The 20,191-nt window shown below is 46.9% G+C and overlaps 2 protein-coding genes and 1 long non-coding RNA gene across 6 annotated transcripts in view; 2 read left to right on the forward strand and 1 right to left on the reverse strand.

Annotated features, from left to right (window-relative positions):
* LOC121599664 overlaps positions 1–19,636 on the forward strand; it is a 29,930-nt gene extending 10,294 nt beyond the window's left edge. Inside the window, exon 3 of the long non-coding RNA XR_006005717.1 lies at positions 19,156–19,636. This is a non-coding gene — a long non-coding RNA (uncharacterized LOC121599664). The remainder of the gene's footprint in view (positions 1–19,155) is intronic.
* Positions 1–20,191, reverse strand: part of LOC121599662 (putative transcription factor SOX-15) — a 52,552-nt gene that overhangs the window by 6,419 nt on the left and 25,942 nt on the right. The gene's annotated exons all lie outside the window — the stretch shown is intronic.
* On the forward strand, positions 1,530–3,924 carry LOC121599663 (basement membrane proteoglycan-like). The gene is made up of 4 exons (XM_041927649.1): positions 1,530–2,225; positions 2,291–2,811; positions 2,871–3,086; positions 3,153–3,924. The coding sequence occupies exons 1-4, from the start codon at positions 2,165–2,167 to the stop codon at positions 3,588–3,590; spliced, it is 1,236 nt and encodes a 411-aa protein (XP_041783583.1). The 5' UTR covers positions 1,530–2,164; the 3' UTR covers positions 3,591–3,924.

Consider the following 20,191-nt stretch of genomic DNA (forward strand, 5'->3'; position numbering starts at 1 on the left):
TTTAATCGTACATCTTGCACTTCATCGCCAATTAGCGTGCATAACGTGCAAGGGAGCAATTATTTTTGAACAGTTTTTTTTGCTGTTGTTTGGTCTGTCGCCCACTCCACCGCGGAATGTCACCAAACAGGTCAAGATATGTGGAGAAGATGTCGGAACTTGTGCTCTGTGTTGTAGCGAATTGCTTTTTTTTAAGTATTGTACTTTAGTTTTTAAATCATATTAAGCTCGTTTGTTAATAAAATTTAGATTCTAGGGGGATTTGGCGATCGATGTCACATCTTTAACGTGCTCAGCGAGCAATCACATCGCTTAAAAAGGCGCGACATAGCGTGTCTAATTTCTGTCACGTTTATCTAATAAGCTTATGGCATGGAAGACACTCACACACAAGCTCACAAACAGAAAAAAAAGATTCTGAGTGAATCGAAATACACAACACACTCTGGAAAGGCGAGAAAGAACGAATGAAAATTAATTGGAAAAGAAGCGAAAATTATACAACCGAAAAAGGTGCAAATAAAAAAAGGGAGAAAAGTATATTTTTTATTGCAAACGGATTATACGCCGTAGTCGTTCGAACTGTGTGCGTTGCCTGTGTTGTTTCTTTTCGCAAACAACAACGTGACACACACACAAACAAAGTGTGACACACACACAAACAAAAAAGTACATAAAAACGAACTTAAAAAAGGATAAACAAAATCGCAAGCATTTTGATGAGTTTTGAATTATTCATTCGATGCACTTGCTTCGGTTGGGGAGAGCCGAGAGCCATGTGGCGCTCCAGTATGAGCCGAACTTTTGAGGCATTTTCCCTCCGTTTCGAGCATGTTTGGGTGCTGCTGGGCTGGGAAGCATAAAAATGGTTGACAGTGTGTCAGGTTGCCGAGGGTGGATTAAAAATTCTAATCAGTCACCGGATTTGGTGTTGCTCACTTTTCCGAGAATGGAGCTGACGATTTCAGTTCATAATCACGCATTGCGGGCCGTGGTGAGTGGGTGTACCTGGGCAGGGATAACGTCCTGCAGAATTTATGATCTGCTCTGCCTCCCCCAAGCAATGAGACGTCTCCAGTTGGAGGACGAGTGCGACGAAAGGGTTTTTTGGGTAACGAGCATAAATGAATTTCATTGCTCCGTTTCCGCCGTTGGCGCCACACGTTTCGGGCTGGTGTTGTTGTCGCTACTGAGCTGTCCGTTTTTGAGTTTAAATAATAGGATAATTCTCTCGATATCTCAGTGTAACCACCAACCACCACCCCTCCAGTGGTTAATGATTTATGGATCGGTTCGGGGTTTGCTGCTCGAGCTGCTTTTCATAAAAATCTAATAAAGCGTGTACGCGCGCAGTACACACTGACTTCGGCTTTGGTGCGGGCAAGTCTCTTTCGCTTCCCTTTCCAGCTCGAAGTCACAGTCACGATTTTCGACAAATCAAATTCGAAAAGTATGTAATAAATAAATATTCCTACGAGAGAGAGGAGCAGCAGCGGGGCGCGGTGTACACTGACACAAAAGTGCGTGCCCAATCAGAGCGACGAAACCGTTCGATGGATTGATGGCATCGTAAGCTGAAGCCGAAAACACAGAAATAATGATACGCACCACGCTTCAATCGAAACTCGGCAAGAAGAACACGCGCACGCGTTGGCAAAGAATCGTTAATAGACTATCACCTTTTCGGGTGCGGACACTTTTCGGGGTGACACGCGCGCTCGATCGCACCCGCACGCATGCGACGTTTACGTACATTTGGCTAACGATCCGGCGGCTTTTGCCTCTTCCTGGCGAGCCTCCCAGTGATGGTGGTGGTGGTGGAGGGGTAACATTTACCGCTTTTCCGGTGTGTTGGGTAGAATTTATTTCTGACCAAAGGTTTTACTGCACAAGATCGGCACTTTGTTGTGTCAGTTGCGCCGCATGCGCATGTTCAATTTGAACGCTTTCCTGTGTACAGGCTCATGTTTAATGATTACAAAAACACATCAGCAAAACCGAATGAGTCACTCGGCTATTACCGGCAAATCCGTGTCAAAACATTGTGTCAGCTTTGCGATAGACTAGCTCATTATGGGGAGGCAAAAAACAGCATTGATAGACCGATGATGCAGAGATGCAGAGTTAATCACGTCTTATCACTCTTGCGACTTGACTCATCGCCATGGGTCGCAAATGGGTTGTGCTCGGTGTAATATTTCTCGCAGCTGTCAGTGTCATTGCGGGTAAGACTCTTCCACTGTTCCACAAGCTGCCATACAGTGTTAACACCCTTGTACAATTATCTCAGTCGATCGAACACCCTTAAGGTACGTTCCCTTCCGGTGTCGAGGTGGCATTTCCGTGTCGATAACGTTCCGTTGCGATGGGTTCGCTCACTGCCCGGATGGTTCAGATGAGGAAGGCTGTCGGGGCGTATCGCTCGTTGAAGGACCGCCTGAAGGCGTCACCGTGCAAGAGGGCGAGTGGATGAATCTAACGTGTCGGGGAACTGGCGTACCGTCCCCAAGTGTACGATGGAAAATGAATGGAAAAGAGCTACTGGATCCGGTTTGTGATTGGGTGTCGGAGGATGGTGTTGGACATCTTGCTTGTAAGATGCGTCTGATCGATTCTGGGAATTATTCCTGTCATTTGGTAAATCCACTCGGCAAAATCGATGTACAACCGGTGACGATGGCCACGGTGCAAGGAAATCCTTGTCCGAAAGGAGAGTTCTTAGCCGGAGAAGGAAGTGCCAAGTCTTGTATGAAGTGTTTCTGTTCTGGCGTAAGTGATCTGTGCCACAAAGCAGATATGTACCGGTGGAATGTAAGTAAGTTAATGTTTTTGCTAAACAAACATTAAAATCAATGTTTTGTTTCTTCTAGTACACAATGGCGATGAACGATTGGAAAATGAGATACGCAACGTGGGATGGCAAAGTTACGGTGAAGACCGAGCAAGACATTCAGAATTTCTCTTCAAATCACACACTGTACTACAGCCTACCATATCGATTCATTGAGCATCAGACCAAGTCATACAGCGGATATCTTCAGATCCCTCTCGACACGGGAGAAGAAATACCAAGAATCATTCTGATGGTATAACATCGAAGACAAGTCTCTCAAATATCCCAACATCCAACCTTTTTGTTTTCTACGTTGTAGGGTTATAACAGAACTCTCATCTACAGGAACAACCACAAAGACGAGATCCTCAACGGGATGGCTAGAATCAAGCTACATGAAACCAACTTCTTCCACCCCAACGGAACGGCAATCGATCGGATTGAACTACTAATAGTGCTCTCATACATTGATCACTTCCTGATTGAAATGCGCCCAAAAAATGGACGATATATAGCAAGCGAACAGTCGATCGTAATGGACTCTGCAAGCAATTATCAGAGAGGAATAGGCAAGGCAGCGTTCGTGGAGGAGTGTCGATGTCCGGTTGGATTTCGTGACAGTTCCTGCGAACGGTGCGACTTTGGTTACAATCGGGCATTCGTTGGACCACCGATGGGTCTGTGCATGCCCTGGGAATGGCATCGGGAGCGCTACGTCCCTCCGAGCACCACAACAAGGGCATACCACTTCGTTTAAACTGCCAGATTAGATGTATTGGATTCTAGTATACCGAATTCTTTCACTGTTATATCAATCACGAAACGTCAAATCAAACTCTTTTCGTTTATCAAGATCTTCCAGTGCAGAGGAATTTTCAATTCAGTACGCGCGCACTCGCACAAGCACGCACTTCTTAACACAGTTTAAAGGGCACACTAATTACATAGCCCTCAGGCGTCATAAAACAACACAACCTAGAAGCCCGTTCGTTACCTCGGCATCCATCAACGCGATGTTATGCGTGTTGTTCTTGACTGATTTTGGCTGGGCGCTCTAGGTTGTTTTTTGTGCGAGGAAGATCCAACCTTGCTCCAACCCTCATCCAGATCGTATTCCCTCACTCTCCCTCTGTATGTTGAACGCGTTCTGCCCTTTTGCCTTTGGGTTTCCCGTTCCGGTTCGTAGCCTGTTGGTGAGAAATTTCTACAACCCTGGGAAAAATTTCGACGACCACGGCGACCCGGTGGTCACCCTTTAGTGTGTTTTCTTGCAGAAGTTGTAGTAAGATGGGGGTGCCTTTCACCCACACCTTTTAATGTATGGCAGTGTATTGGTAGCATCTTCAAGCAAAAAAAAGTTGTCTTTTAAGAACAGAACAAAACCTAACGGGGAAATACGACGACCCACAAGAGCCTACGGAACACAGCTCTGGATGTCTTGGTGTTTGGTGGAATGTTTTGATACCTACACCACACCAACTTGGACGCGAGCGCAAATAAGCCGCCGTGGTGTTGTGCTTGTGCTGTTGCGTTTTTGACCCCTGTTTGTATACATCTCTCTCTCTCTCTCTCTCTCTCCTCTCTCTCTCTCTCTCTCTCTTTCTCTCTCTCTCCCTTCTTGTACTTCTAGACATTATACGGGTGAACGAACCTGAGGATGTTGTTGCGCCAATTCCACCAATTTCCTTCCTCGTCCAGTTCTCCCTTCCCGGCGACAGTACCAACTATAAGTCGAGCTGATATTTCCGTTCCAGTGAGCACAGGTGTCTTCACTTCCGCTCGGGATATTACCAATCCCCCAGTCGGGCGAGGAGGGTTCCCGTTCTATCGGCCTGTAGGCTATTCGCGATCAACTTTCGAGCAATTGTAGTAGGTGGTGGTTGGTGACCACATGTGATTGAATGGGTTTTTGTACACACACGAGTATAGCAAGGTGGCATTAGTTCTAAGAGTTCTTGCGCGTCCACACTTCTCCTATAGCACTATTCGTTGCTTCTTTTTATGAGGATTAATTGCTAGCTCGGTTGGGGTTGCTGTAAATCTTCGCCATCCAAAACATTGGTTGCATTGGCACGCTTCACTGAACCGGAATAGCACAACCACACACATCGGCTCCCCGAACATGGTTCAATTAAGGTGCTAAAGCAGGGAAGTTGTATGTGTGTGTAGATTTCACGCTTCAGCCGAGAGTGTGGGAAAGCGATTTTTCTGCGCCGCATCGAACATTCCGTGCTCCGTAACGTGTTAAACGCGAAACGCTTGTACAGTCGAGCGGCTAAAGTATGTGGTAGCATTTTTATGATTAGCAAACATTTAAAGCCTGCAAGAACCAGATGCAACGAGCTGCAAACTAATGTAGAACATCACAAAAAAACCATCGTGCCGCAGATTAGTTTATCTCCTTCAAATGGCTCCCCCAAAAAAACTGTTTGCATTTGAAGGGCGACATGAGACGACGACGACAGACGAGCAAAGCAATTCGCATTTCCCAGAAATCGCCACACGTCCACCGTGCGCTGCCGTCAGGTGATTGATCGACATCGATCGGTCCTGCAGCAAGCAGAGGTAAAAACGCAGCAACAGTTTTGCTGGAATTCCCGCTTGATTTGTAACTTCCTCCAGCCGGTAGGTACGAGAGCAATGAAGAAGAGGACGAGTGTTGCACCTTTTTTTGGTCTCGACTGGATTGCCAACTGCTGCCGCTCGACGACTCCAAATGATTTTGACAAGTTGCTCCGAAAGGCCACACCCAGATCTCGTAGATCTCGTCGGCCGTTCAGGGTCGACACGGGTGCGTGAGGAGCACGATGGCACCACGATGCATGGCGATCGCCCGACAACCCGATCTGACATCAGCCATTTACCCAAAATGTAGCTTCGAAGAATTCACGTACGAGATTGATCGCTGGGACGCGTTTCGGGACGAGATCCTGTCAGCGCAACTCGCCGAACGACGCACGCTCAAGCCCGGTAGCTCAAGCGGATGAGGATTTGGATCTCGACGCGATCGTATCGAATGCGAAGACAAATGTCAGTCAAATCAGACGGACGAATGAGCGAGAAAAGGAAAGAGAGCGAGGGAATGAAGTACACAGATTAAAAGCAGACTAGAGAGATCGATTGGAATCAGTCCGGAGTCCGAGGAAAGTGACCGGAGCTGGAGACTTGAAGGGAGCGTTCGCGCGCCTGCGTTCGTTTGCGCGGACACCTGATGCGTGGTCGAGATGTTCGGAACTCGCGAATGGGCAATTAAGTCGTCTTTAGAGCAAATTACCCAGCAATTGCGATCGACTGGAGGGATCGGTAGGGTTGTAAAAATATCACGATCTGGGGTGGAAAATTATCGGCATGATGAGATTTTGACCCGATTACACGCGCAGGCTCTGCGGGACAGACGATCGTTCGCGTGCAAAGTGGGAATGTACTGCTCCAGAGAGGCTGCTTTTTTTGCATGACACGCGTGCAATCAGAGTGTGCATCTCGAGAGCGTTCGGGAAATGATCGACACTGATCGTTATCGTCGAACGAGGGTAATTGCGTGCCTTTCCAGAACTTTTCCTCGATGACTCAGGAAAAACGGAGAAGTCGCTTGGAAGTTTCGCACAAGCCTAATGAGTTGTTTACGTCGCGATTACTTTGTATGTGAGTGAGTGATCAATCTCGCAGCGTTTAACATAGCAACAGGCGCTATATTAAAGACAGTCGGGGGTTTTCCACTTTAAATTCTACCCATCAAAGCTTTTGAAAGCATTTTTTTGCATTTTTTGCAATAATTTATGTAAATACCTTTCATCACGATAAGCGCCCGGAGTGGTACGAAATAGATCATTTCATTTTACGACAGCCATTTTCTCTTTCAATTCCTAAATAAAGTCATTTTCTTGGAGCTTTCTCCCACTTCCCCCTTTGCTTGCCCCTTCTTCGGCTTTGGTCGAAAGATAAGTTGCGACTGATTAAAAGGTCGCAACATAAATCATCGTTCAGGCGCATTTTTTCATCGTCCGATGCGCTTTCTAGTGCCTTAATCCACCGCGCAACAATGATTTGCGTCTGGGAATGGTGTCAGGTGCGAGCAGACGGGATGCGGTCTCCCCAGCAAAGATGGCACCCGCGCGAGACAGAAAGTTTCGTTTATTTTTTCTGGCTTGGGGTTTTCCGTCAAAAGGAAAAGGTGTGAAAAATCGTTTCCCGATGTAAATGAGACGGGGAGAGCTGACGGTTTGTTGATTGTGATTTACCCATCTAATGTGTGTGTGTGTTTTTGCCCGCTGTGTCTCGAGTCATTAAACAATCACGAGCGAAGGATATTCCCTGTGACCTAATCCCCTCGAAAAATTAAACACATTCCAACTGCGTGCCTAATGTCACTCAGAATAACATGAGGCATTTGCCAGGTGAGTGGTGCATTTAATTTTAACACAAAAATACAGTAAAACTCACTCAACAAGTGTCGCTTGCGTTTGCGCTTACCGAGAGAACAAGGCGCGAAGAAAGTGGAGTAGTGCTTGTTTTTCTGTGTGTGTGGTATTTCTCCCGTTTGTATGCTTCCTCCCTGCTGGTAACATTTAATTAGCATAAACTCCCACGCGACGCAACGCACCACAACATCACGCCGACAGTGTGCGCCCTCCCCTCCCCACCTCCCTGCACACAAGTCAAACAACATAAATTTTCATGTACACTTTCTCTTCCCTTTTTCCTGTTGTCTGCCGTCAGCCCCCGTCTGCGAGCGAGTGACTTCCCCATTGAGCAAAAAGGAAACCGTGTTTATGCGTACAAGTTACACCTTGTCTCCCGTTCCCCTGCAGCCACTTGGGGTCGGGATCGTCCCGTGAAAGGTTTGCGGGAGGATTTTTTGCCGTTGCGTGTCGCTACTGGCGCGGGAGGGAAACAATAGCAACATCCAAACGCATACAACAACGCACCGCCACCACCACTATCCTACCCCGTACTATTCGTTCATAATGCGGAAGGTTTACTTTTAGTTTTTAATTTCACCACACCACCACCATCACCACCAGGGTCCTGTCTTTTACTGCTTTGCTGATACTGAGCCGATCTGTTCGCTTCCCGCTCACCCTGCTGGCCTATCCGTTCGTTTTCTAATCGCTTCTCGATCTTATTAAAACTCCCCATCTCAGTCGCTACTTTTTTTATTCCCCTGTGTGTGTTGGATGAAGATCGACCGATCGAGATTGTCTGCTTGGGGCTGAAGTATTGCAAAGGGAAGAAGCATGTTACACCCTCACTGGGTAGTGGGAGGAGATGAGATCATGTGCCGTTAGATGTAAGGGGGGGGGCCACGGTGGCGCGTTATCATCGCTTTCTAGCTGACGGAAGATGGTTTTTGTTGTGTGTAGCCCGACGTGTCGTTCGATTAGATCAACGATCGCGCAGCACACCACACGCAAGCACGTGTTTAATCAGAAATCAGGTAGGTTGAACTATTTTTAATAATTTCAACCTAAAAAAAGTATTTCAACTCTGACAACAACCAACTTAATTGCTTTTCCTTCTTCTTAAAGAACAGAATATCACGGATTTGCTGGATAATATTCGTCATACAAATTGTAGTTGCATTACAGCAACGATCACCAGTCATCAAAAAGTACAACAACATTTGACCCGCAACACTGACGCACTCGTGGAGAAATTATTAGACGTTCGCGTAGTTGAATAATTCACTAGAATCAAGACAGCAGCACACAACACACGGTTGACACGTTGTTTCCCTTGTCACCGTCAATGTCTGCTGCGGTACAACGATTGATGGGACGCAAAGGAGCAAATGACAGCGCTTAGGCCGTGGATTGATAAGAGTGTAGAATAAGGCAAAGAGCATAAAGTAGGAGTAATTTTAAAGTTGATTTTTTGTCTTTAGCACAGATTTGAATTTTTTCTTCCGCATGGCTTTTTCATTTGCTGCAATGGCTTTTTCAACACTGTGTACATTAAGAGTTTAGGAAATGTCAATGATTTTACCAATTACTACACACAGCGTTCTAAAGCACAACAAATTGTTGTCTTTTTACTTTGAAGGAACCAAGTTCTAAATTAGACTCGAACTCACGACTTGCCAGAGCCCGAGGATTTAGCCACGGCCGAGAATTATTCTTTTAAAGTCATAAAAAATGTATAAATTATTGAAAAATAGTATCGAACTCTAAAACAGCGATGAAACCTTATTCCAATTTATCACATTGTGGGGTGATCTTTGTACCGATCAACTACATCTTTCACAATATCGCTCCCTTGCCTCCCTTCTGCCAATCTAAGCATCTCATCGCTTGATAGTGTCTTCTCCGGCCGCAACAACTCGGACTGTTTCGGAGATGTAGAAAAGCTGCCTGGCATATCTAACGCTCTCCATCGTGCCGGCTGTTTCCACACAACACTCTTAAACCCATCCAGCCCGAGATAGGAGTTGGAAAATGGGAGAAAAGCAAGCAAAAAAAAAGAAAACATCTCGCAACACACTCTTACACATACACACACACGGTAGCAGGGTAGATTAGTTGCCGCTTCAGCTTCACTGTTTCGCTGCAAACGCTGCAATTGCAGTCGCGCGTCTAATTGCACACCCTCCACCATGCATGTATACGTGTAGCAGCGTTTTTGTGCGTTGTAATTTCAGTATTTTTTTATTTTCTTTTTCGCTCGCTGTGCAAGAAATTCATCTCCATTGTTCTTCCATCGCGGGCAGGGGTTGTTGTTGTTCCCACAGTCTAGATTTTTGCCGTTGCTGTTGTTGTTTCCCTCCCCCTCCGTTCCCCCAGGCGTACCTGCGACGCCATGTCCGCGTTGTTATTTGCTGCTTTGCTGCTGATGTCTGATAGTAATTTTCGCCACAGTCAGACAGAGCAAATGGCGGCAGTGGCCGCAACAGCTGATGATGATGCTGCTGCTGCTGCTGCTGCTGCTGCTGCTGCTGCTGCTGCTATTGCTACTGAACCGCTGCCAGTACAGCTGTGTGGAGTGTGGTGCACTTGTGCTTGCCGGCGATGCAACACAAACTGCAGCAATTGTGGCGCGCTGTGGTTTGTTTTTGCACCCCCCGCTTGCAGCTTGAGCGTTTAAGGCGTAATTCGCCCGTTTGCTAAATGTTTATTAACGTTAATGCTGGAGCGCTGGTTCTCCCGCCGTCAATCTCCGCTCGCAATTCCTAACGACCGCCATCATTATCATCATGCTTGATGCTGCCCGTTGTGGACGGCGCATGAGTTGCGACAAACCGTGCAATGCAAATGGAATGAAACACAGAGAGCGAGAGATAGAGGTCGGAAGGGTAAGAAAGGCAAATCAGTTGGAAACACAAGCCCGTAATAAATAAAAAGGCGCATCGGGCTCCTGGGTTGGGTGCGATTCTAAGCATGTTCTGACTGCTGTACGCCAACAATCTAAGCGCGAATGATTCATATGCGAGGATAGACCAACGCAGCTTACCAGGCAGGAAACGCTCCGTAATTGAAATGCACAACACGGGGGCCAGATTAAATCTACCTTTGCCCTACATTTGCGCCTCCTCCAATCAGCCACCCTCGGTCACCCTCGGCCAGAACCGGTACTTTCTTTCGGGTTCGTCGCCTGTCGCGTAGCTTCCCCAGACGCCCGGCAGCATAACCGGATGCTAAAAGAGATTAATGTACCCTGCTCCTCCGGCAACCGTGCCGGGGGTTCGAGCCCCTGCACATTGCCTCATCCGCCCTTGTGTCACCCTGGCGATCGCGGAGCGTACGCGTCTGATGAATGAAAAATCAGCTCCAACTAATCGATCGCAACGCGGGTGTGTACTGTCACTACACCCGGAGCACCTTCTCGGCCTCCCGAAAAGCTTTTGCCCCCTTCGGGTGGGTGCAATCATATACAAAAGATGGGGCCCCGTTCTAGGGCCGTTTCAAAAAATGAATTGAACAAAAACGCCTTCTCCCATTACTCGTAACGGCGTACTTCATCGAACGTACACGCAACATAGCTTAGCATAGCATTGGAGAATAAAATTTTATTTCCCTCTTTTGGGCGTTTGGGGCCCGTCTGTGGTCGTACACTGACACACACACGGGAACCACGAACGCATGCGTACGCTGGGCACGCTTTCGTCCGGAAAATGTTTATTTCAATCACTGGCAGCTGATCGGAATACGTAATATGGCCCGCGGGGTGAAGTGCTAAGGGAGCTGGTCAGTTGTCGGTGATCTCGGTATTTGCTCACGGCGAGGAACTATTTCTAGGCTTCTATTTCTCGTTTGGATGCACGAAGGCTGGGTTTGTTTGCAATTATTGCCCATTTCTGGTGGGCATATGAGCAAATATTGTTTACGAATTATGCTCAGCAAAGAAATTTAAGTCATTTTGTGCTTTATTTGACAACAAAGGAGACTTATTGCGCTGCGTCAGAATAGAGTTGATATCTGGAAACTCATTTTTATATGATAAATTATGCAGCATTTGTCCAAACACGATCCAAACTCTTCCGCGCTAATGAATGTTAATCATTTCATTTCTTTCGCCAAAATCCATACATTACGCTACTTTGTATCGTCCTGGACTGCCTCGATGATGAATGCACCTGAATGCATGATCATCTCCACGCACTTTGCCTCCACACAAGCGTCCAAAAGGGCTTGGCAGAAGCATCCGCCGAAAGAAAATTGCGCCGAAATTTATTATGTGTCAAAATATGTTTGCCCGGTTTCGTTGTAACTTTTCGTCCATTGAGCTTCCGTCCTAAGGATGCCGTTGCATGCCCGCAAAGAATTAGAAGACCATTCTGAGATGCCGGGTGCCTTCATTCCCCTCCACCCTTTCCTTTGTGCCTTCCTTCGATGCACACCGCAATAAATTGCAATTTATTACGGCGACACTCTATCAAGCGCTGATTTATACCCGGCACCAGCCAAGCAGCCAAGAACAAGAACACCATAACCGAGCAAACAGGGTAGGCAGGGGTGCAGGAGCTCGGGGTTGGAACGCCGGTGGCACAACCGAAGCGAACCGTGGCACAATGCGGCCCGCGCAATGATTAACTTCCCTTTCGGCGGTCACAGCCCTTCTTGGCTTTTTCCATCGTCGCTTTTTTTTTCACCACACACACTCGCACACCCCGTTTGATGGTAATTTTGCGTGCTTTTCATCGTTAATTATCACCAACCGGGCCGGGCCGGGGTGCTTCTTTTGCATTCGAACCGGGCGTTCTTTGCGAAACGCCGGCCCTACCGAACAACGGCGAAGGAGGTGGGTGTTTGCCATTTTTGGGGAATTTGTTGGCCAAAAAAAAACCACACACACAAGAAGAACCCACCGGGAAGAGGAAAGCCAACGCCAAGTCCTTGTACCGGACCCGAGAGCGCCATGCTTTCGGGCGCTCGTCAACCGTTTCCCCCTGGCAGCAGCAGCAGTCAAAGTGTGCGGTACGGTGCTTTATGCCGATGAAGCCGGTGCCCTTCGGAATACCAAAACAGCACAGCGTTTGGGCTTTGCTGGCGTCGCTGCACTGCGTTTATGGTGAATCGTTTGTGGCATGTGCCCGAGCCCGAGCAGCGGGGTGAATATTTTTATGTACTTTATTGTCGCAAAATAAAATGGAAAAATAAAAACAGCATTTAATATGTGCGCGAACCGGCGCTTTGCTAGCTAGAAACAGCAAAACGGTGTTTCGCAGAAAAGCGTGGTGGAGGAAGTTGATGCTCGATCGATCGGTGCCGATGAAGTGGATCGTAAAATTAGCAAGCACGTAGAGAACATAGTTTTCTCCTCTTTTTTCGTGGTTTAGTAATTTATCTCTTTTTGTCACCAGCTGGGAGTGACAAGAGAAAGAGAAGAACAGAGGAAATAGATTTTCCATACATCGATGTTTTATTGATTCTATAACTTTGATGATTGTTGCCCATAAGGCAGGCGCATGTGTGTGCGTGTAGGTGTTGATTTTATTGGGAATGATAGGGAGTATGTGTGTGTGAGGTAGTCATCAAGGGTCATTTTATTTCTATTTAGTATGCATGAAATTAAATTTTGAGTCATGAAAAGATACATCCAACTGGGACTTGAACTTATGATCGGTAACATGCTAATACAAGCACTTAGCACTACACCACGGGGTCGATGAAGAATGGAATGTGTTATTACTGATAAAATGCTACAAAACAATTCCTTCGAAAGAACAAAACATGATACAAAAGAGCACAAAAGCATAGAAAAAGTCGTTTATTCGATCAACATTCAAATTGATGTGCCAGAATCAAACGATCTTCAAACTAGTTTCCAAATAGGAAGCATCACTTGCGTTACAATGACGAAAGACAGACCATCTCTTCGAGCATTCTTTCCTCTTATCGTCGCTGCAACGTCAATCGCAGTGACGTTCCATTACAGCCAACCACTGTCCTTCGGTCCCATTTGCACACACACACTCACATAAATCTGCAACCAGTGCAACCAGTCACTTCTTGTTGAGGCCCTCTTCCCCGAGGCCTCTTAAACGACCACCCGCCAGCACTTCAACCTTGGCTGCTCTCCCGACGCAACACAGCTCGACGGATGCAATAAATGTCAACGGAAATGTTAAAATGCACACCGAAACTGTGCACGTGCTCGACTGCAGGTGAAGGTGCTCTGGTCTTAAAGGGGTGGAAGAGAAAGGAAACTCATCCATCAACTTCCGAGGCCGGGGTGCAGAAACGGATCGCATCAGATCGCGTACCAACAGCGAAGGTTTCGAGACAAAATGGCAGCGCTCGACCGTGGACCATAGCGAGCCAGATACGATCAACTCGCTCGGGAACCAGGCCGATGCTGCAGTGCAGAAGAATTCCCTTTTTTGTTGCCAATCCACCACCCCCAACCTTTCTCCTCATAGTGTGCGAATGTAAACGAGTTGAAGGATTTGTAAATCATCGATCGATCGATCGATCGATTCGCCTGTCCTCGCGCTGGTGTGTAGTTATCTGTCGTGCGCAATCGGGCCTCAGGCCTTGATGATTTGGGGGACGCGCGCTGCTGCTCTTCGGAAACGGGATTCGCGGAATCGATTGCGGGTGCGTTTGTGGAGTGATGGTGAAGTATTCCGTGACGCACTAAAAGACGAGGGCACACTAACGAATGGAGATTGGCATCGGACGCGCGGAGTGAATCAGATCGTGCGAGAGGATAGAATGATTTTTCACTAACGGCATCATGTTTGCACCAGTGGATGTGTTTTGCCAGTCCCGGAATGTGATCTAGGAAGCGTCTGTGGGCGAACAGAAACACAGGAATGCGAATATAAAACATGCATTTTTATGTTGGCTGGCAGGGGATGCTGCATTCGGGCATCGGTTTTAATAATCTCTTAACGCAGAGTCCATAAAATAAAAGTTTAACTTATCCAACTTTGCTCGGGTGGAGGACCCGGTGTGCGATTTCGCCCGTCGATAAATGTTAATGCCATCCTTTGCCTTTTTAGTCACGGTTTCACGGCTCGCCGAAAGCAGCCAGCATTTGTCATTAAAAGCTAATGACGCGACGGCGCTCTCTTCGTTCGCTGCAGCTCGGGTCGTCACCCGCACGAACCAAGCAAGCTCCGCTCATTTCACGATACTGAACGAAATAAATCTAATTACGGCACCATTTTTTTCATCCCCGCGCGTCTTGTTCCGCTGCTCCCGGAAAGTTAAAGAAAAATAGAAGGGAACTGGCAGCACCACATGGAACTTAATTTCAAGCCAATGGAACGGTCGGTCGTCTAATAGCGTCAGCCCAACCGTCCCGAGAACCGCTTTTAGATACGGTTTTATATTTTTCCAAACCACCCCCCTTTGCTTTACTTGGTCATGTAGCTGGTGGCGCGTATATGGAACGCGATGAGATGAAAAAACGAGTAAAAAACACATACACCGACACATACACGGGTCCATCAGACCTCGAAACCGTTCAAATCTGGGCAGCCATTTTGAGGCAGGCTGAAGATGACGGAAAGAAAAAGATCGGTCCAAAAATCTTCGCCCTCGCCCCCGTGTGGAGGTGGTGGTCGTCGATTTCGTCGAAGCAATTATTGGTGTCTATCTTTCCACGCAAACTAGACGCAGAAGGCGAGAGGATGATGGTGGTGTCTATCTGTCGTTCATTAGTGACCTCGGGTTGGCGGAGGTGGTGAGGACCGGTTGCTCGAAAACTTCCAACCACAAACCGAAAAAAAGGTAAAATCTGTTCCATTTCGAAACTCCTAAAGTGCTTAACGCGGCTGCCTTCGACGTTTACGCTCGTCGTGCCCGAATTGAGTCTTTGGAGGTAGGAAAGTGGGTTGTACTCGTAAGAGTTGAGGCAATTTGAGGTTGTTTTTTTATGGCAATGCCTCCACCTTTGCCGGTTAGCTAGTGGCAATGGAAAACTAAACTTCTTAGGGGGTAAAACGGCACTAGTAGAAGCGTCCAATAAACTCTAGGCGGCTGTTCAGTAACTTTATAGATGGTTTAAAAACATTGCTATAGCTAAGAATACTTGGTTGTACACGACGGCGAAGAATTTGGTAAAAAAATGCCAAAGATTTGAGAGACAGAATACACTTCCTTTATTAGAAACTTTTTTGAATGCTTTTGAACTTGATAATTTTGTATCTTGGCACAATTCTAGCCTAGATTTTTGCCACAAGATGCAAGATAAATTTATCAGATAAATAACTAAGCATTCTGTATCACAGAAGTAATTTACTTGACAGACGCACAAAAGTTGTTGTAAGTTGCTTTTTGCATCGAATGGTTGACCTCATTAGTATAATACAAACACAAAGTTTATAATAAAATGACTAAAACTGTTATTTGTAAAACATTTCTATAGTCAATCATAGAATTCCTGGAACATGCATACACATGGCTTGAAAAAGTGTAGTAATTTTCTCGGATAAAGCAAGAAACCCAATTGGAAATGATCTTTTCATCTGTCTTTTAACTTATTTAACCCATCATGTTACAAACATGGAACAAAAGTCCCAAAAATATATTAAATTAACAGTTTTCTTGTAGTCTCTGTTTGAATGCATCCCGTAAGCAACCGAAATGAAGAAACGCAAGGGTACCGTGTAACTATTTTTTAATTTTAATTTTAATTAAATTTAAGGGATGGTGATTTATCTTTAATCAGGTCAGGGCGTATAGGAACCCACACCCCACCGAGAACGGCTTTTTCCCATCACCGTAATTTAACTCTGTGCTACAGAGCTAACAGCTCTTGTGCAATAACAACTTTGATGACATCGACCGATCGTACGAACGAGAGCGATCGCCGGGATCGGCCTGGCCTGGCCCGCCTGCCTGCCTGGGCCTGGAAGTGAAACGACGGCACGGCTTGGCACGGTTGGCTGCCTCTCGATCGGTCTCCCCCCTCCCGTCCAAAAAAGGAAGGGATCGTCATTTCCGGCTTCAAGTCGAATTTCGAAGCCGTCTGTTCCCCCAGCTGACCGCCCGGAAAATGTGCTCCCCACATTTCTCCCCCTGCAAGCTGCAGTCGTTGTTGTTGAAGCAATCGGGGAACGTGGGGGAGAGTTGTTGTTGTTATTTTCGCCATCACTCCATTCCTTCTTCAAGCCCAACCCGATTTTACGATGACGAGAATTTAGGTTGATCAGTTTAGGAGCGATGTGAGGTTACCGCTGTGTGTGTGTGTGTGTGTGCTACTACCCATCCATCTGGGGCCCTGCCCAGCTCTTGCCCATTTCTCGCTCCTACTCTCCTACTCCTGGCGCTCGGCCGATTCATTCATCACCATCAACATCATTCACCCTTTCGCGCACCGTGGAGCAGCGGTTTGTTGCTAGACATTCGACCGAAAAGCTCATTTGCATGTCGCTTGATCGGTTGGCTGATTCAAGTCAACCTCTTTGCCGTTCCAACTTTCGGTGTGCTTCACGCAACATCACTCGGCCTGCAACATCGGTGATGGATGGATTGGTTTTACGCACACCAACCCCACGATGCGGCACCCTACCGCGGATTGAATTGCCCCGTGAAATCGACCTCGAAAAACTGAAGATGAGGGCAACAGCAGCAACAACAAAAAATCAAAACCACTCTACATTTGGTGATTCGACGATGCGTCACTGTCGATTAAGTACAGGCTGCTCTGGCTGATGCCTTGAAGCTGTCGGGTTCGGGGAGGCACACCGAAATAGAGGCAACCATTAAGACCGATTGCCGCGCAGCTAGCTGGAGGCCGTTGCTGGGAGGTTAAATTGCTCCGATAATTACTCTCTGAAAACTGGACCACTTTCGAGGCCGGGCACAAAATGGTGGCTGCGTACAGGCAGTAATGGTGCAACGTTATTAACGGCTTTAGGCAAGAGGCTGTGCAAGATTAGGCTGCATTTAAGGTAGCACTAGGCTGCCGCCTCGATATTGAAGGCTGTTCGAAGCGAAAGATCATTCGCTAGTGCGCAATCCATCAGTAAAAAAAGGGTTTCGGTTTTCGAGTAAATTGTACAAAGTTTCTGTGAATCGTTGCACGGTAAGCAGAGGGCAGAGCAAACAATTTCCAATTGGCACATGAAATAAAGACTGCTACTGGCTGAGTAAGTTCACAAATTTCCCGCTCAAAAAAACCCGTCGATCGTTAGCGTCATTAGTTGCCGCCGTCACGACTAGCTCAATTTATTGCACATCCGCACCAAACCACGATTAAACTGATGAATGTGTACCTACGGAGCCGAACTGTGCTGTGCCGTAAGCAGAAGCACATCAAGCTCGGCTGTCCGCACGTTTCCGCAACCCGTTTTGCGGACACATTCCGCACGAACGATCACGCTTCCGAACTCATTCCACGGAGTGTGTGTGCTCGCGGGTAGGTTGATTTATTTGTAAACAATCTGATTTACAGCCTTCGGGAGTGCGGCTTCGGGTTGCAACCATTTCAAAATTGCCGTTTCTTTTGATATCGGCTTCAAAGGTGCAATCCAGGCAAAAACTACTCTCAAAAAAACGAAAGACTTCACCGAACGGGCGAGGGAAACGGTAGAACAAGCGATGAACCCTCCTCGAGACTGCGAGTGTTTTGCACCGATTGGACGGTATGGGTGTAGAAAATGGCACACACTGATACTAAACAGTGATACACACAAACACAGACACACACACACGGCGAAGGATGGTTGTGATTATTATGGTAAATCAACCAATCGGATCGAATTAAAAGAGGGCGGTGTCTGTAATTGCCCAGCTTTGCTTTCCTGCTCACCGCATGAGAAGCTGTGAGAAGAGCGAGACAGTAGAGCACCGGCGTGCGTCTCGCGAACGAGATCGACACTTCACGCGCGCGGCCAGCTCGCGGGAAAGGGAGATAACTGGATTAAAAAAATCATTCCAAGATAGCTACGCAAACAACGTGTGTGAGCGAGAAAGAGAACAAACGTTCACCACTCACCGAGTGATTGCTCACCATGCAGCATCTCTCATCTTATCTCACCGTGCCTGCCTACCCGATGCACGGAAGAAATGAACGATAAAAGAAATCTGATCGTTGTGTGTGTGTGTCGATTTTGCTTTCCAGTTTCAAGATCAGACCCGTTGCTCTGGGGACGGCGTTTGTTTTCGTTCGTTTCTTTCCTTCCTGCAAGCATCGCGCAGTAGCCGTTCCATTCGCCGGGATGATGTTCTCCATTGCAGCGTGCAAACGTGGAGCAGACGACGAGTTTTTCGACTCGTTTCTTCGATTATTTTGCATTCGTTCGTCCCGGTGGGAGTAGAGGCGAAATCCAACCCGCACTCCGTGTTTCAGTTGAGAATGAAGGTAACAAGCAACACGGACACAAACACACAAACACACATACACGTAACTGAAACCAGTCGGGCAGATAATTTATGCGGCACACTTTGGCCCTAATTGGAGTCGGAGCAAATCGAAGTCTGGCGGATGGGGTTGATACTTTTCGTCCAAGCTTGTACGGTGCCCGGTAAGGGATTGGTTGCTTCCAAAAGTGACTCTCTGGTTGAGTGCCAGAGCTCCCAGTGGAGTTCAGTTTTTAGTTGGTTTGCATGGTTGAAACCTAATTCGCTTCACCGGGTTAGTCATCCACCCCCCACTAATCTTTGCCGATAAAACCATTTTTCTAAATTAGATTTGTCATCACAACAACCGCAAACCATTTGATTAATCTTATCTCTTCTTTAAGCCGCTTGTTTTTTTAACCGCTCAGAGTGCATAAACCATGTGGTTTATGGTTGGTGGTTGATGGACAGTGTTTTTTGAGTCATATTATGCGACGAATTACTCAACCTTTTTACGTCAGCGGTTACTTAGCTGTGGTAGCTGGTTAAATTTATTTATTTTTTATCTCCAATCAATGCGACAATTTCCTGTTCTAGCCAACAATGCACCATGCAAGGAGTGGTTGGAAGTGGAAACCCCGTTCCGATCCGCACTTTACATCTCACACGAATTCAATTCAATTCATCGGTCCCAAAATCCAATCAACGTTTAATTTGCCGTTTCTATTTGTGCCGGATCAATCGCAAAGTGCAGCCGAACCGTTACGTGCACGTCACAGGAAATTGTTCTCGGGTGAAGCTGGGATGCTGACCTCAACTGCCCCCACAGCTGAGTCATCGATGTGCAATTATATAAACCAAATCAACTGAAGGTGAGATCCGTATCGGGTGGGAAATTTCGATAACCCTATAGCTTCTGACTCATCCCGTGCGCCACAAAGTCAAGTGTGAAAAGTTAGAAAATCCACCGTTTGCTCTTCTTTATCACGCAACAAACAGTGCGCCAGACAATCGGATCAGTATGAGGCTTAAGGTCGCTTGTCGCAAAGCAAAAACACGACTCACTGAACTCAATAAAAGGCGAAGAAGCACCTGAAACGGTATGGTTTTTTTATCATCATTGATAAGAGCTGCGGGGTAGGGTCGCTCACTGCCTGCTACCTGTTCCCCGGTGCCAATGGTCATCCTGAAAAAAACCGTCTAATCTTATCATTCAACCTTAAAAGATCGAAAAGAAAACAAACTCAACGGACTGGTTGAGAGAACACGCGAACGGTTGGCGCTGCCGTTTAAGACAGCCTGTACGGTTCTATTTGGTGATTAAACTGATTGATTGGTCATTGATTGAGCACATGGCAGCTTCGGCCTAAAGTCAGCCCGAGGGAGACGAAAACGAGCGTCTGATGGGAAAGGCCTGCGCCATCGACTGATAATGATTGGGCGATTTGGGCGAAGATGTCGACATCAGGCGTCGATCGTTGAGTTCGTTCTCGGACAGGTTGTATAACGCACACGTAGATAAAGTTGATCGAACTCTAGCTAATCAGCGTATGATGGAGCTAGTGTACATCTTACTTTGAAACAGATAAATGTGTCAAACCTGAAACGCCACATGGCGAAGAGGTGGCAAAGA

Source organism: Anopheles merus, chromosome 3L, assembly GCF_017562075.2.
Source record: "Anopheles merus strain MAF chromosome 3L, AmerM5.1, whole genome shotgun sequence".
Taxonomy (NCBI): Eukaryota; Metazoa; Arthropoda; class Insecta; order Diptera; family Culicidae; genus Anopheles; species Anopheles merus.

Coding starts and splice junctions, on each gene's coding strand:
- LOC121599663 (XM_041927649.1), top strand. CDS start 2,165: ATGGGTCGCAAATGGGTTGTGCTCGGTGTAATATTTCTCGCAGCTGTC. Junction 2,226..2,290: donor AGCTGTCAGTGTCATTGCGG/GTAAGACTCTTC, acceptor CAATTATCTCAG/TCGATCGAACACCCTTAAGG. Junction 3,087..3,152: donor TACCAAGAATCATTCTGATG/GTATAACATCGA, acceptor TCTACGTTGTAG/GGTTATAACAGAACTCTCAT.